Genomic DNA, 26,159 nt, shown 5'->3' with positions numbered 1-26,159 from the left:
ACACAATTAAGATGTTGCTAATCGGGTCCTCCGCTACCTTAAAGGTACTATTGGTCATGGACTTTTCCTTCCGTCTTCTGGGTCTCTTTCTCTAGTCGGTTATTCTGACTCCGATTGGGCTGGTTGTCCCACAACTCGACGTTCGACAACTGGTTATTTTGTCATGCTTGGTTCTAGTCCGGTTTCTTGGAAAACTCGGAAACAACCGACTGTATCTCGGTCCTCCGCTGAGGCAGAATATAGGTCTCTAGCTGCTTTAACATCAGAATTGCAATGGTTACGTTATCTTCTTCATGATCTTGGCATCGACCACTCACATCCAATTTGTGTCCATTGTGATAATCAAGCCGCTATACACATTGCTTCTAATCCGGTATTTCACGAGCGTACCAAGCACATTGAGCTTGATTGTCATTTCGTTCGCGAAAAAATACAATCAGGTCTTATTACTCCATCCTTCATACGATCCCATGACCAGCTAGCTGATATTTTTACTAAACCGCTTGGAGCAGAGGTTTTTCGTCGCATACTTAGCAAGTTGGGTGTAATTGATCTCTCAATCCCAGCTCCAACTTGACGGGGGGTGTTAGATGACTGCACGACTCATTCAAAACACGCTAGTCAATCAGCCTCATATTACGGAACCGTAATCTTGACCGCCAACATATTACGGAACCGTAATCTTAGCTACCAGCATTTATGGATATTTAAATTATCCAGTGGCTAGAATATCTCTTTCTTATACTGTTAGTTTGTTGCTTTATTTACGTAAATCAGTTTTTCATTAGTTGCTACTTTTATGTATAGTCAATACTTGTATCTCTATATATATGTACGTTCCATATTAATAAAAATCAAGTTCAGAGAAACATTTATTTTCAGGTTCTCATAAAAAATGCTCAAGAGTACATGTAATACTTAAGAAAGGACGGACCATAAAGGCTAGATCATTGTGTTGGAGCATTCCCGATCATTAAGATGAGTTATCGGTGCATTGCGAGGCTGGACCATATCATTTTAAATGATTTGTAAAAATTGAGGTTGGACAGGACCCTTTATGAAAACAAACGAAATCAGACCAAACCGTTTTAGATAAGTCCGGTTAAACAATTTTTTTAAAAGTTTATTAAGAGATCATCTAAACAAATATTAACACAAACATTCTATCAATTAAGATGTTAAACTCAAATGAATAGATATTCTAATGTCTGAGAATTATGGAAGGAAAAAAAAAACAGTGGTTTCAAAAACCAGATCAGACAATTTTAGATTGCTCAAAAATATCGAACCGGATCATTTAAAGGCAATCCGTTTTATACTGAATGGACAATTTATAAAAACCGGTGGTGAAGTTCAGTTTTTTTTTTTTTTTTTTTTTTTTTTAACATCCCAAATTGAGTTCCTCTTTGTTAGAACTTAGTCACATTAACAAAGTACCATATTGGAAAAAGTAGACCTTTATACCTCTTGATGTTCTATGTTTCGACGATCTCCTCATTTCGAAGTGTTTTACATACTTTTCTTCTGTTTACACACGTAGTTAAATAGAGTACTGTAGTTTTGGTAAAAAAAAAGCACATTGAGATATATTTACACAACCAAATAATTACCAATCAAAATGAGATAAAGTTTAACCCAAACCATCCTTATTCTCTTCTAATTTTTTCTTCTCGTCTTCTCATGAGTAACGTCTACCGTAGGTGGCTCTGTTGTCACCAACTTCTCTTTCCTTACGATCAATGCATAAGTCCCGTTATACACTTGCACTCGTACTTTACAGAGTACCATGAAAGATGTGAACAATCGAGTTATATATATCTTTACCGTACATCTTGTATGCATAAACAAAAACAAAATCTCTACCAAAAAGGATCATCTACAATCAAAATTACAATTCAAACCGATACTCGACGATGATAAAATGTACCCTGTGAATTCTCTCAGTATATATATAAATTTATGAACGATGACAGATAAGAAAAGAATAAATATATATGGACAGAGAGAGAGAGAGATAGTGAAGAAGGATCAGGGAGAAATCTCAGAATCCGTAAAAGGTTTGTGATTAGCAATGTCGACGATTTCCTTACGAGAAGCTTCCCAAAGTAGTTGTTCGATTCCGAGCTTCCTCAGCTCCAATAGACCACGCTCCACTGCATTAGAGATCAGAGACCATTATCATCATAATCATAGAGATCATCATCAGAGATGTGTTAATCACTCACCATCCACGGCGTCGTGTGACGTCGGGGTTTGTCCGATGCGGCTTATCCAAAACTGTAATCGCTCTTCTGCGACATCCTCTTCCACACCGTGTTCTTTTGCTCTCCTCCAAAAGTAAGTAAGCCACGCCTAAGCACCAACCAATACACATCAAAAATCACATCCTACGTGCCCATATTCAGAAACTCAAAACCAACTATCATTTCACCTCTTTGAAAAGTGCATCTTCTGCTTCCTCTTCACCTAGTTCTGCATTAAAAACTTGCACCTTCAGATTCGGACGATATAACAAATGCACATTCAATTCTCTAATGTAATTACACCAAGTTCCTCATTTTTCACTGGGCATAAAATCCATTTCGTTATTTTTTTTTATTTTTTTTGTTAGAATCAGGCGATGTTACCAAAAAAAGAAAGAACAATTCTACTTGTATACTAAGTTTGTTGGTACAGAAAAAAAGCTAGGAGATAGGAAAATAATTGTGGTAGAAAACGGAAGAAATATATGTATGGCCTAAAAATTTAAGCCCCACGAGCTTCTTCTCAACCACCTCCATTGTCATTAATTTTCTACCAAACAAAAGGATTTATTATAAGCCATCCGTACACCTGACAAATATGTCATCATCACCAGAAAAAAGAACATCACTATGTTGCTTACCAAATGCTTCCAGGAACTTTGGTTCACCAGGTGCCTTGGAATCTGAAAGAAAGAAGAAGAAGAAGCTAAAACAACAAGCATCGAGGGAAAGAGCATTAAGATTGTACAAGTTGCAGACAAAGAAGGCAACCCATGGATGACTGACGAAGTGAAAACTGGCGTCTATGTTGAGACTGTGCAAGTACAACAGCATCCTCAACCTAAAATTTCAATCACACCAAAGATAATCAGTAGCTAAATATATATCATAGGTGAAAATAAATGACCCAAAAGGGCCAAGAACATGTAATTGTTAAAACATTCGTACTAATAAAGTCATCACAGACGAAAGATTAAAAAAAATGCCAGAGTTGCAAATCACACATCTAGCTTGTTCTATAAAGTTGATTTAACTCAACACAACATTGTTGATATTGAAAAGGTGGTTAGAGATTGTCAGTTGCAATCCAAGCATCGATCTTTAAACTATAAAAACAATAGAAGTAGGCAAAATGCGCTCAGGATGCATGGTTAGAAACAATAAATGAAATCTGAAGGGAACCTTCAAAGAAGCTAGCTCTCTCAATCCCATTTCAACCGAAAGCATACTCTCAATGTTTCCTTCTCCAGTAAGATCACTCAAGTCTCGAGCAGTTCTGCTTCTACTCTGATCATCACCTCCTGCATTGCATTATACAAAATTACTTAGAGTGTGAATGACGCGAAACAGAAAAGCTAGATGTTATGAAAGATAATCCCATAACGATTAATGATTGAACTTGCCTTCATTCCAGGACTCCTTAGCTTTTTGTCCGGCAGAAATTACGATTTCAAATGGAAGGGGAGCTAGAGAGGACCAATGCTCATGCTTTGACACAGCTATATCTGCACATATTCCTGACAAAGATCACCCAGCAAATAGAAAATTAGGAGATGCACATATCTTTAAAGAATAAAGTATTGTGTGGTTATTGGTGCATAAACTTAATATTAAATGTCAACGCAAACTATTTTTTTTTAACTAGGGTAAAGTCCCTAGGTTTCCAGACTGATCCCAAAACATTTGAGGATTTGGAAACACTAGCAGTTGCTAAGTGGGTACCCTTTAGATGGGCTTGAACTTGGAAACAAACCAAGGGCCTGACCAGCTTTTAGGTAAACTTAAAAAAAAAGCATTTTTGGTCCAAAAACCAGAACTTGCAAGACATTGAAGCACAAAACATAATAATCAACAGTATAAAAGGCCTATAGAATGAAGAATTTGTCGATGCCCATAAGAAGAAGCCGGCTAATGCTAAAAATGGGATTGAACAGTTTTTATTCTAATAACCCCCAAAACTTCTAGTTTGGGTGGCACTACCTCCTCCCTATGAGATCTCCTCGAAAAAACAGTTTCTATTCTAATAAGTCTAAAATATACCTTTTCTTTATGATACAGTACCTCAGATCTTCATTCATATTAACCAGTAAAAGCAGCTGAGTTTATGAATGAAGTTTCAAGAGAAAGTCAAACAATTAATTACCATGCTGGACAGCTAAACCCCAGTATCGAGCAAGCCAACATCTCTTAAGCACAACTTCCTCCTACAGAACAAATACAGTGCCAGACAGTTAAGACACGACACAAAAGAATATGTGCAGGCTCCAAATTCAGGTTGGTCCGAAAATAAAAACCATCTCTTCCTGCGTCAAAATCATCCTTTGGGTCATAGTGCGCAAAGCCTTTGCTTCAGATTCTGCGTCTCGAAGCTGTTCCAACGCTGTTGTAGCTCCACTTTTTAAGTTCTGAGTACCCCACCAAACAGTGAATGATATGGAGTAAAAAGCAGCTGAGTTGTTCGTGAAGGAGATGAGATTGACATATCACATACCTCGAGGTCTGAGCGGAGGGCAAAGATTTCGTCATCTCTCCCGTCCCTGGTTTGCTTTGCTGCATTAAGGGCAGCCTGCAAAACGAACACCAAGTTTAACATAATAGACAACACTATACACAGATAAATTTTAGTCTAGGCCAATTTTACCTCTCTTTGACGCAAAGCTGCTTCCTTCCTGGAGGCAAAGAAATTAAATTATGATAAGGAGAATGAGATGAATGAAGGGAAATATAATGAGTGAGGTGGTTGTACCTGCTTAATAGCTTGGCCTCCAAGGATACACCTTCCCCGAGAGAAGCAACCTGATATGAAAGCAAGGCAGAATTTTGGATGACCATTTCACATAATTGGGTATGAGAGAAGTGAGTGATAGTAGACCTGTTTCTCAAGCTGCCTCGCTCTGGCCTCGGCCTGTTCGCGCTTCTCTTCCGCGTGCCGAAGCTGCAACAACAACACAGTTATTCAAATGCAATCTCTTCTTTTTAACGATACATAAAAGAAAAAAAAAAAAAAAAAGCCAACCTACCTTGTCAAGGATAAGGTCATTCTCGTCGTGTAGCATATCCAGCTGCAACATATTAGAGTAATGTTAGTGCGTGTGTGTGTGCGTGTCTACAATGTATTCACTGTCATCGTCATCAATTACCTCGTCCCTGAGAGCGGAAGCTTCGCGATCCTCCGGAGGAGATTTTGCGATATCAGGAACGAATCTGAGAGACGCACAAAACAATCAATCAAATTCAATCCAGAAGAGCACAGCAATGTGAATGCGGTCAGTCACCTCTTGTTGCGTGAAGTGGAAGGAGGTTCGATTGGCGGAATGGCCACCGGAGTTCGGATGGACGATCTCGGGGGCGGGACCGCCGCCGTACGGACGGAGACGGAGGAAGGTCTGCCGGTGGAAGCGGAGCGGGCGGAGGGGGCGTTCTCTACAAAGTTCCGACCTAACTAATCAAAGGCAATCCAAATTCAGTTTTCTCGTCGACGAGACAAGAGAGAGCATGTGAATATAAGATGAGAATCTAACCGCAGGAGAGGGAGATCTGTTGGTTCTGGAGAAGGAGTTCGGGTACCGGAACGCGACATCGTCTTCTTCGTCGTCTTCGTCGTCGTCGGCGGAGGGAGATTGCGACGCCATCACCTGAGCGAGTCGCTGCGCGGCGGCTTTGGCGGCGGCGTTCTGGGAACGCTTGATGGAGGACATTCCTCCGGCGGCGCCGGGGTGGAGCCGCGCCGGAGAGGATGAACCGGTGCTGCTAGAGTCGCTCCACTGCCGGGAGTAGACGGGGCTCGCCGTTCTCCGGTGATCCATCGGTGGATCTTAATCTCAATCTGAATCTTCGTCTTCTTCTTTCTTCTTCTACTATTGACTTGCCAACCCACACAGCAGAGCAGAGAATGTGAAATTCACTCTTTTCTTACACGTCGTCGTTTTCATAAACTTCGTTCTTCCTTTTTTGTTTGTTTTTTACTAACTACCATATTCTTTTTAACTTTCAATTGCAGATGGTTCAAGATTACACCATTTTTCCCTTTAAAAAAAAAAAATTACGCAATTTTTATTTATTTTTATTATATTATATGATCAAATATGCAACTGATTATTCCAACTCTTTTAAATTTATTTTATTTAACAAGATGATTTAGAGATATTTAGAGCAGTAATCACATCGTCAGTAAAATGATTTTTTTTTTTTCAGCTAAATGATTTTACTTTTTTTTTTTGCCTAAAGTGTGCCACATCATTAATATTATTATTATTTTTATTTCTTAAGTTTAATGTTTTTTTTTTGTTACGTAATGTAGCAAGTTAGCAACATAGAATAAAGTAATAAAAACTCAAACAAAGTCAAATTCATTTCAAAATAAATGAACAGAATATTAAAAAAAAATTACACAAAAGCTACACTAAATTGGGATTAATTTGCTTCAAAACAATAAATTGGGATTAATCGATAACCATAAATAAATAAATAACTTCGCGGCATCACTGTTGACATTATTTCTCCAATACTATTAATGTCAAAGTTAGGTCAACCAATACTAGGGCGGCGAAAAAAACCGGTAAAACCGTAAATTGGATCGAACCGTTGGTTTTTAGATCATTGGTCCAGTTTTAAACGGTTTAAAATTTCACCGGCCCGGTCCAGTCCGGTTTGAACTTTTAAACGGTCCGGTCCGGTCTAAAAAGTCTAAATAGCGGTTTAGACCAAACCGGACCAGTTAATATTTAAATAAATAAATTAATAAAAAAAATATGTCTAAAACGGTCTGATCTAAAACGGTCTAAAAGAAAACCGGACCGGTTATTATTTAAGAAAAATATAAATAAAAAATAGGTTAAAATAAAACGGTCTAATGGTCCAAAACGGTCCGGTCTAAGACAGTTTAAACCAGACCGGACCGTTTTAACCGGTCCGGTTTTTTCTTCTTTGGTCCGGTCCGGTTTAACTTTTTTTAAACCATTTAAACCGGTTCGATTTGATTTTTTGACCGGTTTTAGATCGGACTGGACCGTGCACACCCCTAACCAATGCTATCCAATTTTTGAATAATAAGATATGTATGACGAGTTTTATGCAAACGAAAGAACGGAGGCGGCTTACATCGCATCATCAGTGATGGGTTGCGACAGACATCCTCTTTCGAAGCCTTGGCGTGACAAGGGTCAACGACAATGGGCAACTTCGAGTTCGATGGTACGACGGTGCTGGCATTCGACGTGTCATGTCGTCTTAGGCATTGTTGACAGTGTCATCTTAGATATCATATTTTTCGTGATCGGTGGGTTTTCATCTTTCACATTCTTCATTTTTTTTAGAAGTGACATTATTTGCCAAGATTACATGATATATTAGCAGTGTAAGCGCAAGTGACATTGTTGACCAAGATTACATGATTTAGTGTAGGGGCATTAGCCCTCCATCTGTAAAGGGTCATACATTTCTGTAGCCCATAGAACACGAACCAGTACCTCTCAATCGAGGTATGTGTGAGATTATCACTAGACCAAGCTAGCAACCACCACATTCTTTATTTTTATTTTTACAATTGTCAACATGTGATTTTATTTTTATTTTATTAAGTTTATTGTGTTTATCAACACTTTTATCGTTGTGTATTGTTTGTTTTATTTTAAAGGAATTATTTTTGTACGAACTAGGTATTTCAAACTTAGTGTTTAGCTAAATAGCCAAAGTTACTTAAGTTAGTAAATTTTAGCTACTTATAATGTAAAAGTACTAATATAATCCTTAATTATTTTCATAATAATTAATCTAAGTTTTCAAAATTTCAATCCACATCACTTTCTACATTAATCCACTGTTCAATAATCAGAAGTAGAAGATCTCAACAAATTTAATCATACTTTCAAAAAATTTAATTAACTCTTCCATAAACCAAAAGTAGAAGAAGAAGTCAAAATATTAATCATGCTTTCAAAATTTTTGATCTACTGTTCGATAACAAAAACACTCAAAATCGAAAATGGAAGAAGAAGAATAAGAAGAAAATGTGTGTCTAAATATTTAATCATACTTTCAAAAAATTTAATCCACTGTTCGATAACAAAAACCCTAAAAACCAAAAACGGAAGAAGGAGAAGAAGAAGAAGAAGAAGAAGAAGAAGAAGAAGAAGAAGAAGAAGAAGAAGAAGAAGAAGAAGAAGAAGAAGAAGAAGAGAGTGATGGTAGTGGTGATGATGATCGACGACGACATTGAGCGCGACTACGGCCTTGAGAGGAACAGCCTCCTTGAAGCTCGTCGTCGAGAAGCTCTATGATGGAGGTTTCCCGAGGAATGCCGAGAAGATGATGAAGAGCCTCGCCTCATCTTCTCCGACGTGCAGATCTGCTTCGTTCTCATCCGTAGTTGGTGCACCACCGGACAGTTAGACGAGGCCAAAAAGCGCACTAGAGAGATGCGCTGCAGCGGGTTCGAGATCCGTGCACCGATGTTCAACGCCATGCACGATTGCGTCTGCAAGCTCTGTATCGCCAAAGAGTCGTTACGCATCGATCGTGAGGCCAAATCGGCTCTCCTAGAGATGGACTGCAGAGGAGTCCCGAGAAACATCGAAGCGTTCCGAGATCGCGACAGAGAACGACATAGATAGTTATAGTGATGAAGACGGAGAATGACGTAGACGGAGAACGACATAGATGGAGATGAGAACGGCGAGGACGATGGCGAAATCGAACGGCAGAGATTGAGAGCTTTTTAGGGTTTTTTTTTTAGCTCGAATCGGTGTTTGGGGTTGCGGCTTAATTTTTGGGGTCCGGAGATATTTTTGTGATTCTCATAATTTTGGACTAGTTTACCTAAACTTTGCAAAATTTGGCTATTTTGCTAAACTCAAAGTTTATATAGCTAAATAGCTGCATCGCCGTATTTTAAATGGGAGATAAATTTGTGGTTTATTTTACTATCTCATCCGCAATGGGACTCAAAGTTTATAGACGCATACTAGATAAACGTCTTCTTCATGACAATTCTCCATAAGTAATGTAATATAAATGCTTGGATCTCTGTATTAATCAATACCGACAATATCTATATATGTATATTAACAAATATAGATGCTTTGAGAGAGTCATAAGTAGTTGAACAACTTTTGCGTACCTTTTTTTATTCTTCTTGAAGTATGATGTAGACACCTACAAGGTTACAAATATTTGAATTATAAAGCATGTTAAATCTTGGAACTGTAACATGCAAAACAATAATATTCCCTAAATACGTTCAGATTGTTGGGGAATCAAACGCGTATCAGACACGAACAATCGTTCTGATACCACTCGTTGAAGATGATTCTCCCATATAACCATATTAATGCGGAAAAATAATTAATTACGCTGATCATAAGCTAATTAAATTATGATTATAATTAACAAGATCTAGTTATGTTTAATTAATTTAATTCACGAGAGCATATTTATCAAGCAACCGATTTGAAGAAAAACGAATACTTACATTGATTTTCGGTTCAGCTACAGAACGCTCCTAAACCAATCGCGAACCCCTTACGTTGTCTTGATGAAGGACTCGAGGATGACACCTTAGTCTTCCGAAACGTAATCTCCGAGACGAATAAGAAAGATGATCGTGGGCACAGTCTTTATCTCACTGGATGAGAAACGTGGTGTTTCAAATCTCGCTCTTATTTTACCAAGAATGGAAACGAATTTCAGAGGGGGAGAGGCAGAAAATTTCGCACGGCCAAGAGGGAGAGCCACGAAATTATTAGGTCAAAATCCTTCTTCCTTTTTTTCTTTGTTTTTCTTTTTTATGCCTTCTCATGAGCCCTATTTATAGTAGTAAAATGAGATATTCATGGAACCTTCCAGAATATATTATTTCATTTTATTGTGTTCACACTAGAGGATTTAATCTAGGCCCTTGGATCTCAACAAGTGAAAAATACTTTTTCTCTCATCCATCAGATCAATATCTATGAGATATTATTCTCTGTTTAAATAGAGAATATTTTATTTAATGAGATAATAAATGAGAATATATTATTTCCCTTTAAATATATTCTCATATATTCTCATAAATACTTTCCTTTAAATAAGGAGAGAATAAAAGACAATATCTTATATTATTCTCTCTCCTTTATTTAAACAACTAAAGAGAAAATATTGGTAAATACCAATATCATAAAAGTCGGATTTTAGGCACACGGCCAAGGAAAATTTGCGCAACTCCCATGCCAAAATTCCCAAATCCGATTTTCATATTTTGTGTAACGCCCAATTGCTTAAAACCCAATTAATTATTTATTTACTTGGTCCAACAACAAACAAATAATTAATAATTGATTATTTACTTGATCCAACAATAAATAAACAATTCTACCATAAATATTTATTAAATTCTGTGAATACCCGTTTTCCAGAATTAATGTTGTCAATCACAATTACAGCAAGTGAGATTAATAATGATAAACATTATTATACAAATTTCTTATCCGCCTTTATCAGAGGCGAATCGAGGACTATGGACCTAGTAATAGAAGCTTAACAAATCCGATGAAAAAGACGAAATAGTCATTTCCCTTTTTCCATCGATTCGTCTAATCTTGGTCAAATACTCCACTTTGTAAGCCAAGAATGAACTCTCCTTTAATATTATAATTATATTTACTCATCGTGACGAGTGTCCACTGATATAGTCAGTTCGTGATCAAGATCCTCCAGGTTCAACCTGTGTCAAGAGAAGTCAATTTTTCCGTTATATTTCTCTTTATACATATCAGCCCTAAGCATTGTTGTTTCCCCAGCGAAAGATTCTTTCGAACGTTACTTACTTCGAAAGTGCTAGCAATCTATCGGTTCTGGAATCAACCCTTAGGTGAGTGAACATTAACCTTCTTTCAGGAAGGCTGGATTCCGTATCTGTAAATCACTTCCCACTCGAATCATGCTCTGAGAGACTCCCAAGACATAAGCTGTGATTAGCATAGATAACCTTTTAGCGAATGAGTCAAAGAGCTCAGTAACATGACCCAGTGTCCATGATCACTTCAGGATTCAGATCAAGTCTCACTATGACCATCATAGCGGTCTCGGTTAGTGTGTCGTAACGGTCCTTAAACGACACATCTACAACTAAGACATGTCCAAGTCGTACACTTACCACAAGTGTAGAATGCTTCCACATAGTGATCAGCCTTCACCTATGTGTTCCACATATATGACTTTAGATATAGCTTTCCAGGCGTATATCAGTCATCGACCTCGTTTTAGCTCACCGCCCGAACTCAGGTGCCCAGCACGTGACTCAGTTTAATACAGAGGCTATGGAAGATAGTTGTTATTGATTTTAATTGTTTAGAAATCAACCCACTAATCATATAATGCTAATAAAGTAATCTTGTTATCGAATTTAGTAATCATTATTCATTATCTTCAAGTGGGCAATATTCCCAACACGGATATGCTTAAATGATCTAAAAGTTGTTGATTTATTAGTAAATCGCAAATAAAGATATGCACACTATATACCTGCCTGAAGGACTTTTTCCGACCTATCTCTTTTATCACTGAGTAGGAGAACTGGTTTATATATATATATATATATATATATATATATATATATATATATATATATATATATATATATATTAACACACATCTCCTCTTATGGTCTTTATTTCTATCTATCTTCTATTATTATGATCATTGGCGCCTCTTCGAAATAGCTAGTATCCCTCTTTGCTCGATTAATTGATTCATCAATCCAAGATCTCGATTGATTATGAATATTGTAGGGGTAAAATTCGGCCTCCTCACTAGCTTTCAGTTGGGCCCAAGCCTACTCGAATACCAGGTGACCCTAAGCCCAGCTCATCCAGGCCCAATTCGTCCAAACAACTCCAGCCCCTTTTGACGAGACCAAGTCCTGGACTCCCACGTCGTCAGCCCGAAGGAAGCGGTCTCCATCTGGTCTTCTCGTCTCCACCAGCTCGAGTCAATACACAAAGGACTCCTTGTTGATCTCCAGACCAATCACGTGTCCTTCAAATCGACGGCAGGGATGCAACGATCTCAGCTATAAATAGACATGATTTAGTTGAGAATTATCTATTTGTTACATTTTATTATTGTCGTATCATACAATTTTTGTACTCACTTTATTTGTTGAGCCCGTCGACTGTTTGACCGAGCTCGATAGTTTGTTGTTCACATCCAGTATTTAATAAAGCAATTCGATTTTGTCTCTTTATATTCATGTTCGTTATTGTTTCTTCTTCTTAGTCATCAATTCGGTTTTATTCAGTTCTTATACGATGAATTCTTGAGATTCGCATCATATAAAAAAATCGATACACTAAATATTATATAGTTTTTGTGATTGTTGAGGGAGAAAATCGATACACTAAATATTATATAGTTTTTGTGATTGTTGAGAGACCGAATAAGACATCAAAAAGTATCTCACTCGTACCTCGCTCGATTGTCTGTATCTCGTACCTCGATTGTTTGGCCTATACTAATATAACCTTATTGATTGCCAAGTCAAATAATCTATAGTTCATTTAAACTCCCTACATTAAAATTTTAATATCTCGCCCTATATTATGAAGATGTATGTATGAATTAGACTAATTTTTTTAATATCTGAATAATTGAGTTATAATTTTAATTTCTTTATGCCTAGTTACCTAAAAAGAAAATGATCCTAATATATGCCTGATCACAAATGACAAGTTACAACAAAGTTTATAATTGGTTGAATAAAAACAACCACATATGACATTATACAAATTAGTACCCAGTGGGTCCAAGCATGTGACTGTGTTTAAAGAAGGTGACATGACATGGAAAGGACGTTAAACAAATATAAGGGACTAACCCTTCATTATTACTCTCGGCTTTAGTTTAAACAAATATGGACACAATAATACATTGCATTGTATTCTTATATATAATACTATTATATTGCATATTTATGCGTCCCGGTGTATATATATGCATGCACCTATATCTAAATAATGTGCGTTGAATTTGTAAGTCGTATTTATGAATCTAAGTTTTGAGCGTTCCTTATTATATACAAACAAACTCGTAGCTCATATTGATAAACTCAAGGCTTCAATGACTTAATTGACGTTATGTGCACCAGACGTCAAAATCAACAGATTTTATTGGACACCCCTTGTGCCCTGTCAGTCCCAAGGACAAAGCCCAGTCTTTGAAGGGCCTTCTCATCTGGGCCCAACTTTATTCTATTTGAGGGAGAAATTGCATCAATATTGGAAATTTTTAATCAAAATCAACCAAAAATATAATTAAAAAAATATAATGAAGACAATATTAGCCTATTTTTCTTTTGGTCCACCATTAATGGAATTTTATTTTCTCAAAATAAAAAATGTAATGATGACAAATGTATGTCAACAAATCATGGATTTGTTGACATGGATGTGTCATAAATAATAAATACGGTATTAACAATTCTGATTTTGTTGATATATATGAGGTCTACTGATACATGTGTCTTGACTCTTGATTATGTTTTCAGTGTATTTTGAAAAAAAAAATTAAATTTAACTAATATGCATATCCAAATCCATGTTTTCAATGCAATATTTTTATAACCTTGGCTGGTTTAAATAATTTTAAAATAATTTTTTGTAAACTGTTATTTGAGATTTTTTTTTATAAATGAAACTAGAAACATTAAACAAAGTTATTTAAAATCTAGAAAGTAAATAATCTTTTTTAAGAAAATATGTAAACATAAAAATAATTGTTTCCAATTAAAAAAAATGAATTTTCGTAATAAAGATTTTAGATAAGCTATTCTCCTGATTAGTTTAATAATATAAAACAATGCCATTTCCACATGTTATATATTTTAAAATAGAAAACAAACTATAATATGGAGATCCACTACTACTACTTGAATGCTGAGAAATTAGATTAACTAGTTGCATTACTATATAGTCTTAATGCACTCATAATTATCATGTGGACGACTGTGTAGATCGAATACTTGGTTTAAAATAATTGTTCAAGAGAAAGCATCAAATAATATTTAAACATTTGTTTTTCTAGTTTTGGATCTCAAGTTGTGTTTTATAATAATGTGATTTGTGGTACTTATTCTTCTTTTTGTTTCTTTTTCCTTGGGAAGTTGATCTATATATACATTAACGGCTCAATTTGAGAGAATATCCAAACATCTATAGCTGGCTTTTATAAGCACATAGTACCAACTTAATTCCGTTTATTCGGCTGTATATTATCATTAAATGAATAAATCATAAACACAGAATTTTGGCCTTCACTCTGATGTGGTCAAATAAAAGAGAATTCTCTATACAAAAAAAAAAAAAAAAAAAAAAACATAGCATGAGATGGTTGAGTGAAGAGAGTTGGTGTTGGCAAGGCAACAACCGAACCAAAGCTTGCAATCGCAAGTCCCACTTCATTACTACTAACTAACTTCATCTTCAACTTTGTTCGGTTCGGAAGCTGAAACTAATTATTATTGGGATCCCATTATTATTTCATGAATTATTATTATTTTTGTTGTTGTTGTCCCAATTGAGATAGAATATTAGTTAATTTGTTATCAGAGACGAATTTAAAAGGTCACCATCCTCTCTTCCTATAATCATCTTAATAATGTGATTTGCGAATGATGAATGTGGTGCAGGCGACAATCTTGATCACGTGGCAGACAACTGGTCCCTCAACTTATATTATTTTTTAATGATCAAATAAAACAAATTAGGTTCGTTAATCAACTCATCATTTAAGTTTTAGGCTTTTAGCTAGAATATTAACACTAGATTAATATTATTTTAGGTACCGGGCCCCCGCATTATTCGGTTAATTTGCAAAAAAAGTCAGTGGTTAATAAATGTAGGTAATCTGTAGCATTTAATTTTTTGCCTGACAGCTGAACAGTATTGGGAATAGTTGGGAATAGTTGCAATTTATGATATTCTATTATTATTATAGGAAATATCGTCAGATCGATTCGACGAATTAACGTTGCTTTAGTAGTAGTAGTATATATCTGCGACCAGTATCTGGAATGAAATGTAAAACGTTATTGTTTCTGGTAATATTGACCTGGGATATCAGAACGTAGTATATTTCTCGTATTTGCTTTAGTAATGTAATGACTAGGACCCGAACTAGTGTTGTGTTAACTACACATATTAGGTGCTCTTGTGCGTGATGATAATATATACAATAAAAAGAAAAAAAAACGGATGTGAATCTGATATTTCACCAGGTGACTTTTGCATGCAGGTTTGTCATGGACGATGGTAATTAACAAAAAGAAGAAAAGAAAAGTACGTGTGAAACTAAATAACAATGTTGACATGAAAACGGAAGGAAGGTGTGGTTATTAACTATTAAGGGGAAAAAGTCAATCATAAAAAACATGAAGATTATTACATATAAAATACAAGTGATTGGTGTAGTAGTTATTAGTCCGAGCAAAATATGATATTATAAGTAACGAAGGCAAGTAAAGAAGGAAGAGGAGAGGAGGTGGGGATGAAGTCAACGGCCAAAGAAAAAAAAAAAAAGAAATAAAAGGTCCCACGCAGTGTCTATAGTATATATAGAGGGAGAGACTGGAGTCATATGTTGATCTAGTAAAGGAATAATAAAACTAACTAACAATACGATGTCTGGAAACAAAGTGAAGCAAGAATCAGATGACGTGTGTCTGTGGGACGGCGGCGGCGCAGGCACGGATCTCGACTGGAGCTTCACAAGCAGCAGCGGCGGCGGCGGCACCAGCAGCGCTCGCACGAGCATCACCCGAAGCAGCTTCAGCTTCAACGACCGCCTCTCCTCCGCCTCCTCCGTCGGGCCCCGCAGCCACAGGGGATCCGACCCCCAGTGGTCCGCCATCCGCGCCGCCACCGCCGCCACCGCCGGCGGCGGCCTCCAGCTCCGCCACCTCAAGCTGGTCCGCCACCTCGGCACTGGCAACATGGGCCGCGTCTTCCTCTGCCGCCTCAGAGGCTGCTCCGACGACGACCCCTCGGGGCTCTTCGCGATGAAGGTCGTCGACAACGACATGCTGTCGTTAAAGAAAGCCGCGCAGGCGAGGACGGAGAGCGACATCCTCGCCTCGCTGGACCACCCTTTCCTTCCCACTCTCTACGCTCGAATCGACGCCTCTCACTACACGTGTCTTCTGATTGATTACTGCCCCGCCGGAGACCTCCACGCGCGGCTCCACGCCAGACCCGCCCTCTCTCGCCGCTCCGTCCGCTTCCTCGCCGCGGAGGTCCTCCTCGCGCTTCAGTACCTCCACTCCCTCGGGATCGTGTACCGCGACCTCAAGCCCGAGAACATCCTCCTCCGCGCCGACGGCCACGTCATGCTCTCCGACTTCGACCTCTGCTTCACCGGGCCCCCCGAGACCCCCCACCAGCACCACCGCGGCGACGTCGTGGCCGAGCCCACCTCCGCGTGGTCCCGCTCCTGCGTCGGGACCCACGAGTACCTGGCGCCCGAGGTGGTGGCCGGAGCCGGCCACGGCAGCGCCGTCGACTGGTGGGCCTTCGGCGTGCTCCTCCACGAGCTCCTCCACGGGGCCACCCCCTTCAAGGGCCCCACCAAGGAGGCCACGCTGCGCAACATCGCGTCCCTCAACGCCACTTTCCCTCGAAGAAGCCGCGGCGGCAGAGACGCGGACGACCTCGTGCGCCGCCTTCTCGTGAGGGACCCGGCTCGCCGCCTCGGGGCCGAGCTGGGCGCCGTCGAGATCATGCGCCATCCTTTCTTCCGAGGCGTCAAGTGGGCCCTCGTCAGGAACCGGGCCCCGCCTCGGAACCTCCTCAACGCCAAACCCAAACTGCGCCGCTGGTGGACCAACCCTTTCTCCTCCTCCTCCTAGACACTTTCTTCTTACTCTCCATACTGCTATACATACACATATCATATATATACACAACACACATACATACTTTTTTTTTTTACTGTTTACATACACACGCACATATTGTAATTGCAAGTGGAAGTGATATTGGAATGCCTGCAGTTTTTTTGGTTGTTTTGAGCGTAAAACATATGCAATCCAGCAAGCGTTGAATAAATAACACCGTTTGTTTCAATAGACAAGCGACTTGTCAAATATCGTTTCTGTACAAATAAACAAACAAACAAACAAACGAATGTATGGATTAATTAGGATGGGGCTATGATCTTCCAATGTTCCATCCGCGTTCCTTGTCCTTCTGTGTCGGTCCTTTGGGCTGTGGGCGTGACCGGTACGCAAGCCTCCCGATCGACACTCTCACTCTCTTCTGCAGCTTCGGGGATTTGGATTTGGGTTTCCTCTGCACGGCCGCACAGCGCTTCGCGGCCACCCTCGGGCTGTCGCAAATCGGGAACGGGATGAGAGATTCGCGCCTCGTCGCCGCTTTCCTTGCCGCCACAATGCAAGGCTGGTCTACGTTCTCGGGGATGTTCTCTTTATCGCCCGCTTCGTCTCTGACGATCTTCAGGGCTCCGAGAGGCGCTCGGCCGTTCTGTTCGTCTTTCATTTGCTGCTCCGCGATCTTTGTGTCCACGTGTTGTCGTGCCAGCTTTCTCTCCACCATAAGCTGCGATTCCAGCTCTTTCACCTGCGTTTCCCGTTTTAGCAATCGATTTGAAATCGATAAAATTTTCTTGAATGCACTGACATACCTTGTCCTGCAAGTTCTTGTTTTTGAGATCTCTCTCCCTTACTTTCAGTTCCAGTCCACGCACTGTTTCCTCCATCCTTTTTATTTGCAAATCCTTGGTTTTCGTCTCCAGTTTTGCCTTATCAACCTGGCAATTAGGCACTTCAGATCAGAATGTCTTGAAATTTTACGGTTGAGGAAAGATAGATAAAAATCGAAATCTTTTTTTTTTTTTTTTTTTTTTTTTTTTACCAGTTGTTTGCATCTAATATACTCAGAGGTGTCTAGTTGCTTCTTTGCAGGCCCCAACTCGACTCCTCTTACCCTACTCGCAAAGTTGAGCGAGCATATGGTCTCCCCCAAATCGCGTTCATTTGGACTTATCTGTACAAACATGAGCGTCTTCGAATCTCCTCCTGAAATAAATATATAAATCACGAGCTATTCAATTTCATACTCAACTTGGCCAGATACGACAACGAATCTCCGACAAAAATGAATCAAACCTAAGGAGTCCTGAAGCAAATGTGTGAGCTTGGAGTTCCTGCATAGTAGAAGTAAAAAAAGATTAGTGAAATCGAAATCTCTTTTGGGGGTCTATATTCTCTAAAAGGTATACAAGCAAAAATATAGTCGTATTAGTATTACTATTACCTGAAAGGGATGTGCGGGCTTTTGTTAGCGAGAGCAGAGATGACATCGCCGAGTGCGGAGAGAGACCGATTGATGTTTTGCGTCTCCTTCAATCTCTCGCCTTGCACTTCGGTCTTTGCAACTCGCTCACTTCCCGCCAGATCCACCAGCCACAGCTTGCTCATCGTGCATTCCCCGTTCACCAAATCCTCTCCCTTCACCGTCACCCGGTGAATGCTGCGCAATTCGTTATCACATATAGTGTTCTTCGGATAAAAATCATTCGAGTTCATAAAGAAACGAGAGCGCGATTCGGTACCAGTGAGATCTGCTGCTATGGTCATTGGCATTTGTCGAGCCAACGGCTCTGGCATTGCTTCCTGTTTGAAGAACTTCCCACACTTGAGCCATGTCGGTTACGTGTGTCTCGGTGAGGCCCGGGACGTCATGTACTCCCTCACTCACTTGCCTCACTTCAAGCCTACAGACAACACAAATATAAAAAAGGTCCATTAGAAAAATAGTCAACTTAAACGTCTGACATTGCTAAATAGTCAACGTTTAGTAAGTCTTAGGTAAATAGCCACTTTCAGACGTAAATCTTAGGTAAATAGCGACTTTCATATACCAAACATTGACTATTTACCTAAGATTTATGTCTGAAAGTGGCTATTTAACTAAGATTTACTAAACGTTAGCTATTTCGCAAAGTTAGCTATTTTTCTAATTTTCTGTATAAAAAAATCAGTACTACTCAGTAGGCGTTATGTATCAATCAATTAATGTCATGACATACGTGCAAAAAAGTTTGTTCGTTTACCAGTTGGTTTTGAGATGGAACTCTGTGATACTTCAAAAGGTGGATAACGGAATGAGATGAGACAAAAAGGGTGTACCTCTTGGAAGGGGGTGCGAGGGAGAGCAAGTCTCGGATCTGCTCGTTGTAGACTTCCAAGGCGCTGACGGAGACGCGGTAGCGGAACAAGGCGTCTCTGTGGCGGACGAGGCGGAAGAGCTCGCTGAGGATGCGGAAGTTGACGCCGCGGTCGGCGTGGGTGCCTTCCATCGTGAAGGTCTTGCCGGTGCCGGTCTGGCCGTACGCGAAGATGCACACGTTGTAGCCGTCCAGCACCGACGTCGCCAGCGGGGCCGTGTCTCTGAACACCTCGCCCTGCGCAGTCTCGGGGCAGAACACCGCGTCGAACTTGAAGCTCTTCTTCGAGTTCACCGTCAGAACCCCCTCCTTTGCCGATTCAAAGTCAACCACGGGCAACGCGCCGCCCGCGATCTCGTCCCTGTTCAGCGGCCTGCACCGACAAAACACCCTGATGTTGCCTGCACCAACACAACATCTCACATTGAGCACACACACATTTAACTTTTTTTTTTGTGCAAATCCAAAAAAATCCCCAGAGTAATCATGTTTTCCTATACGAACATTTCATCAGAGTGCAAACTATACAGTGAAACTATCTTCAAATATACGCACTCCATTGTCAAGCATTGGAGTTCATAAAGAAACTCAGGTTGATCCTAAACCAAAGTCATCCAAATTTCCGAATTCAGCAGATTTTGGTGTAGAGAGAAGTGAGTACCTTTGAGGTCCAAGAGGGTGTTGTAAAGGTGCTTCCTTTCCAGGGCGGCTGCCCTGAGCTGCGAATTGAGGAGAGATTGGCGATCGACGGCGGATTGGAGGGCGGCGAGATAGGGGAGAAGGGATTGGTGGGCGGAGGAAGCCTGGGCCGCCACGTGGAGGTGTTGGAGCTTGAGAGCCTCCAGATTTCGGGCGACGAGCGAGAGGCAGGAGAACCATCTGGTCTTTTCCTTGACTTGGCCCTCAATGGCGAAGGCGAGAGAGCCGACGTGCATGGACTTGCGCATCAGATCGGCCATGAGAGAGTGCTGGGCTTGACGCCACTCCGCGCATTTCCCCGAGTACTCCTTCTTCACTTCCTCCAAAGCTCTTCTCGTCTCGCTCAACTCCTTCTGAACACTCTCCATCTCCTCCTCCATCGCTCACAACGAATACTTTTTGTTTTGGTATTAAGGAAACGAATACTAAATAGTAATATTAACTCCTTGTTTTCTTTTGAATTTGAATTGTTTTACCGGCCTGCTTTTCTTCACTTTTTTTACACACCTTTCATCATTTACAGTCAAACTTCCTTTTTCTCCCCCCACTTACCATGGTGTGGGCCTGACGGTCTAAGCCCGACCCAACCCGGTTTACTTTTAAAAACAGGCAAGTCTGACCCAATCATAGTTATTAAGGGGAAATTTCAATTGGATTATTCCTTAAGTATGATCTCCCCATTAATTTTGGACCAAAATTCATTAAGTCCAAATTAATCCAAATCTATGACCCCAAAAATTAGGCAATTACATTTTTAACCATCTTTCTCTCTTTACCAAAAAAAAAAAAAAAAAAAAAAAATCAACGGAGGAATACCACTTCCAGGAAGAGCATCGTTCTGTGACTCATCGGCGTCAGATCCAAGCATCTCAATCCACGACCCAATCGTCTTCTCCACCGCTCTGAAGATCACCCGACGCTCGAGAATTTTGAAAACCACCTTCATTACTCGCCGGAGACTTCCCTCTCGGCCACGCTGCATCGCCGGAGTTCAGATGACGCTGAGAGTTCCGGCAGAAGACCTCAACGCCGAGGCCAATGTCAATAAATCTTCAAAGGAATTTTCCAGAATTATTGAAGATTTATTGACATTAATGTCAATAAAAATGCATATTTATTGACATCAATGTCAATAAATCTTCAACGAAAACCCATAAATTTTCAGAAACAGTTTCTTGATAAGTATCTAGGTTTTCGTTGAAAATTTATTGACATTGATGTCAATAAATATGCATTTTTATTGACATTAATGTCAATAAATCTTCAACGATTCTGGAAAATTCATTTGAAGATTTATTGACATTGGCCTCGGTGTTGAGGTCTTCCGCTGGAACTCTCAGCGTCGTCTGAACTCCGGCGATGCAGTGTGGCAGAGAGGGAAGTCTCCAGCGAGTAATGAAGGTGGTTTCAAAATTCTCTAGCGTCGGAGGATCTTCAGAGCGGCGGAGAGGACGATTGGGTCGTGGATTGAGATGCTTGGATCCGACACCGATGAGTCACAGAACGACGCTCTTCCTGGAGGTGGTATTCCTCTGTTGATTTGGGTAAAGAGAGAAAAAATGGTTGAAAATGTAATTGCCCAATTTATGGGGTCATAGATTTGGATTAATTTGGACTTAATGGATTTCGGTCCAAAATTAATGGGGAGATCATACTTTAGGAATAATCCCAATTTCAATTAAATATATGCACACAAATTCTCTTGCGATTATACGAATTTGCAACATCAACATAAGTACTGCTTCGATTTTGCCTAAGGATTCGAACACTGTTATCGATACCATATCGAGACTCAGTTTTTGTTGGATTATCGGGAGAAATCTTTGGTTTATTGAAACATCCAGTGAAGATAAGGGTAAACCGTCCCGGTGAACTTACCGTTATTGATGTAATTTATCGATAAATACTAAACATATAAAGAGAAAGGGTATTCAATGAACAAATAAATACAAACATATATAAATATATAATTAATAATACTAAAAACAATGAAATGGTTTAAGTGTAGAGTTGTATACCACATCACGGTGTTACTATATTATTGTACTGATTTGTAAAGTTTATTACTAATGTAAAATAAATAAATAAACAAATATATTAGATATGAAAAGAGACTAAGTATTACATTAATGATTCTTAAAAAAATAAAAATAAAAATACACTAATGTGTACACGGCAAATAAAATCGTGTAGGTATTAGTATTGTAGTTGTGTTCAAATCACATGTTGACCAATCAATTGTTGATGTATTAAATAGCTAGTGCACAAATTCAGAAAAACTCATTATTTTACATTTTCAAAAAGCTCTCTCTCTCTCTCTCTCTCTCTCTCTCTCTCTCTCTCTCTCTCTTAACCATCGTCTTCTTCCCTACTCCGCAAACAAAACCACAATTGATGATCTGTAATTTTTAAGCTTAATATATTGTGCAAAATTCGGCAAAAAATAGGAAAAATTAACGTGCGGACGTCTAAAAGTGATCGGAAGTCACGGGATTCGGAAATTGGTTCGCTTCCCAATCGATTCCCATCGGTTCCCAGGAAAAAAGGCGGTTTTGTACGGAAACGTGCCAGAGACCTTCCAAAATTCGGTTCTCGGAAGGGAACCAACCAATTCTCTCAAAATTTTAATCCTAGATTTTGCGACTATTATCTTCCAAACCTATCATCATTGACAAGTTTGAATAGAAACTACGAAAACGAAGACTTGAATTTAGAACATAATAGGAATTTTAAACATAAAATCAAATATTCTCGTTATAAGAATGAGAAATGAGGTATCATAAATTAAAGAGATAGACATATGATTACTTTAAATCATCTATATTAAATTATAGTCTAACAATATAATGGTTTTGTTTGGCATTACTGTGCTTCTAAAAAAAGTGCTTTTGGATTGTTTTATAGAAAAAAAAAACTGTTGTTTTCAAAAGCAACCAAGTATTTGGTAAACTGTTATTAAATAGCTTTGACTATTAGCATAAATTGATTTAGTGTTTGATAAAATTAGGATTAATTTATTTATAATGTCGACTATAACGAAATTTAGCTTATGTGGATGAGATTTTATGAAACAATACAAATAATTATGACCACGACAAATTTCTTATTTTGAGCTCTTTTAGTATATATTTTTTAGAGGTCTATTAACGGCTTGCTATTAGATATTAAACTACATATAGCAAGAATGAGAGTCCGTGAACATGGACGGCGTTCTCAGAAGGATCAGGTGGTGGCGTAGGTGGCTGGTGTGTGTCACGCCTTAGTTTGGAGAGCTCCAGAGAAGGAAATGATCAAGAAAAATGTCGATGCGGCTTCCAGAAACGGTGTGGCAGCTGTAGGCATCATCGCGAGAAATGAGAAGAGCGAAGCTCTTTGGTTTTGGAGGAGTCCGGTGGCTCTGGACTTGGCGCAAGAGGCAAAGTTAATCGGTGTTCACACAATGGTTATACTAGATAAGTAAATAAATCACTAGAATGTTATAATTGAATGTGATAACAAGCTTGTAATAGAGAGCCTAAGGTCGAAGAATCATTGCCTTTTTTGAATATTTTGGCTGTGTTTGAATCTACCATAGAAGATAGTAGTAATTTCGAGTATTGTTTGTTTATTTGGTGCCGTCGAGCGTGTAATACTATAGCTCATGAATTATGCCAGTGGGCAGCATGATACGAACCTCGGCCGACTAAGCTCCGAGACCCGATATCCCAATAGCACAGCGACGGATCGTCTACAATTTAGGAACGAAGGTGGATCGATTGATGCCACGGACGGATGCGAATGGTCGTCTGATGAGTCGGTCTCGAACTCTTACACGAACACGCTTTGTAAGAAACTCGTATAGTTCTAAACGAACCAAAGAGAGAATGAAAATCCTAACTCGAAATCAAATTGTGTGTCATTCAGCCTAAAGTCTTAATTTATAGAGTTTCACAACGACAAATTCGCAGCTCCATGGGCTCCATAACCTAATAAGCTCATTTTAGCCTTATTTAAGTACTAATAAACATAAAAACAAAGGCCCAACCCAATACAAACACATATGGGTTTTTAAGTAACATGTCTTGGCCCAAAAAATACAAACTGAAATAGCAACATGTGAGTAATCCATCTAATTCAATTCAGCCCAAATAACATTCTTCATTGGTGTTTCCTGGCTTCCTTGAATTCTCTCCTTTGCGAGCTTGTCCCCTTCTTCATCTTGGAGCTTGATGATCAGATTGTTAAGCTCCTCCTTGAATCTCCTCGCTCGAGCCCTCGTCACGGGTCCTACCAGAACTTGGTATCTTGCTTGTGGCTCCTTGTGGGATAGGTTCTCATCATTCCCCTCGTCTTGAAAAGGATTTGCCCTCAAATCATGATCTGCATCAAAAGGAGATAGGTCAATCACATTGAATGTAGCACCAACGTTGTACTCACCTGGAAGATCCCATTTGTAGGCATTATCGTTGATCCTCTGGATAACTTGGAATGGTCCATCGTCACGCGGCAGTAGTTTGGACTTGCGTTGCTCCGGAAAACGCTCCTTGCGCATATGTAGCCACACCCAATCACCGGGTTCGAAAATCACTCTCTTGCGGCCCTTGTTGACTTGCTGCGCATACTGCTCCGTCCTTCGCTCAATGTTGAGTCGTGCTCTCTCGTGAAGCTGCTTAACAAGCTTTGCTTTCTGTTCACCATCTAAATTCACATGCTCAGACATAGGTATAAGAGATATATCCAATGGCGTTAGTGGGTTAAAACCATAGCGCGATTATAAGCAAACTCAACATGTGGTAAACAATCTTCCCAAGGTTTTGATATTCCTCTTAATTATTGCCCTCAACAAAGTCGACAAGGTCCTATTAACTACTTCGGTCTGACCGGCAGTTTGGGGGTGACAAGTAGTCGAAAACAACAACCTAGTACCCAACTTACCCCACAAGGTCTTCCAAAAGTAACTTAAGAACTTGGTATCCCTATCCGAGACAATCGTCCTAGGCATGCCATGCAACCTAACAATCTCTCGAAAGAACAAATCAGCAACATTAGAAGCATCATCGGTTTTGTGACAAGGAATAAAATGTGCCATCTTTGAAAACCTATCAACCACTACAAAAACAGAATCGCGACCTCTCTTAGTCCTAGGCAAACCTAACACAAAATCCATAGACATATCTACCCAAGGTGAGCTAGGAATAGGCAAAGGTGTATACATACCGTGTGATTGAACTTTCGACTTAGCTTTCCTACATGCACTACTACAAATACAGTTTTTCGGTGCGGATGACTTTTGGGTGCGACTTTTCGCACCTAAAAGTCGTACCAAAATTACTTTCGGGTGCGACTTTTCGCACCCAAATATCACTGAAGTAACCTCAAAATTTCGCTGATTTTTTTTTTAATTTTGGTGCGAAAAGTCGCACCCAAAAGCTCATCATACCTTTGGGTGCGACAAAGTCGCACCCAAAAGTCCAAAACATTTCTAAAAATTTAGCGGGATTGATAAAGTCCCAAACATTCCAAAACATTTCAAAACATTTCTAAAAATTTCGCTGATTAGAAGAAGAAGGGAAAGGAAAGAGAAGAAGAGAAAAGAAAAGAAGAAGCGGCCGAGAGAGAGAGAGAGAGAGAGAGAGAGAGAGAGAGAGAGAGAGAGAGAGAGAGAGAGAGAGAGAACGAGAGATTGAGGGGGAGCGAGAGAGTGAGAGAGGGAGACTGAGAAGGAGAGCGACCGAGTGAGAGGACGCGCGGCCGACAGCAGCCATGGAGACCGAGCACCACCTCGCGCGCGCGACCGAGAAGAAGCGAGCGCCGCCGCGAGCACGCCGAGGACGCCGGCCGAGAAGGGATCGTCGAGGAAGGAGTAAGAGAGCGCCGAGGAGACGTAATTTCACAATCAAGGTGAGATAGGATTTCTCCCCCAAATTGGAATTCGATTTCTAGGGTTTAGAATTTGGATTTCCGAATTTGATAGTTCTTGGGTTTGATTTCGATGAGGATATCACTAGTTGCTTGATTTATGCT

General features: G+C 39.7%; 3 protein-coding genes across 3 annotated transcripts; 1 reads left to right on the top strand and 2 right to left on the bottom strand.

The window, feature by feature from the left end:
* Positions 1–1,792: 1,792 nt before the first annotated feature.
* Positions 1,793–6,235, bottom strand: LOC149401031 (coiled-coil domain-containing protein SCD2-like). The gene is made up of 17 exons (XM_089611881.1): positions 5,765–6,235; positions 5,519–5,685; positions 5,384–5,447; positions 5,264–5,305; positions 5,116–5,178; positions 4,990–5,039; positions 4,885–4,912; positions 4,735–4,809; positions 4,538–4,648; positions 4,387–4,447; positions 3,647–3,760; positions 3,426–3,544; positions 3,015–3,084; positions 2,885–2,926; positions 2,432–2,472; positions 2,226–2,352; positions 1,793–2,153 (listed from the first exon to the last, which is right to left on the bottom strand). Exons 1-17 carry the CDS (start codon positions 6,047–6,049, stop codon positions 2,029–2,031), a joined length of 1,584 nt encoding a protein of 527 aa, XP_089468007.1. The 5' UTR covers positions 6,050–6,235; the 3' UTR covers positions 1,793–2,028.
* Positions 6,236–15,726: 9,491 nt separating this feature from the next.
* LOC149401030 (serine/threonine-protein kinase WAG1-like) lies at positions 15,727–17,297 on the top strand. Its single transcript, XM_089612129.1, has one exon. It carries the CDS (start codon positions 15,895–15,897, stop codon positions 17,116–17,118), a length of 1,224 nt encoding a protein of 407 aa, XP_089468255.1. The 5' UTR covers positions 15,727–15,894; the 3' UTR covers positions 17,119–17,297.
* On the bottom strand, positions 17,243–20,606 carry LOC149401029 (kinesin-like protein KIN-14Q). The gene is made up of 8 exons (XM_089612127.1): positions 20,119–20,606; positions 19,420–19,858; positions 18,843–19,004; positions 18,545–18,760; positions 18,397–18,434; positions 18,143–18,306; positions 17,913–18,038; positions 17,243–17,848 (listed from the first exon to the last, which is right to left on the bottom strand). Exons 1-8 carry the CDS (start codon positions 20,534–20,536, stop codon positions 17,420–17,422), a joined length of 1,992 nt encoding a protein of 663 aa, XP_089468253.1. The 5' UTR covers positions 20,537–20,606; the 3' UTR covers positions 17,243–17,419.
* Positions 20,607–26,159: the final 5,553 nt, after the last annotated feature.

This window comes from Urtica dioica, chromosome 4 (genome assembly GCF_054948205.1).
Source record: "Urtica dioica subsp. dioica isolate 48M chromosome 4, U.dioica_male_clone48M_v1_H2, whole genome shotgun sequence".
NCBI lineage: Eukaryota > Viridiplantae > Streptophyta > Magnoliopsida > Rosales > Urticaceae > Urtica > Urtica dioica.
This window is presented reverse-complemented; position numbering and strand designations above follow the sequence as displayed.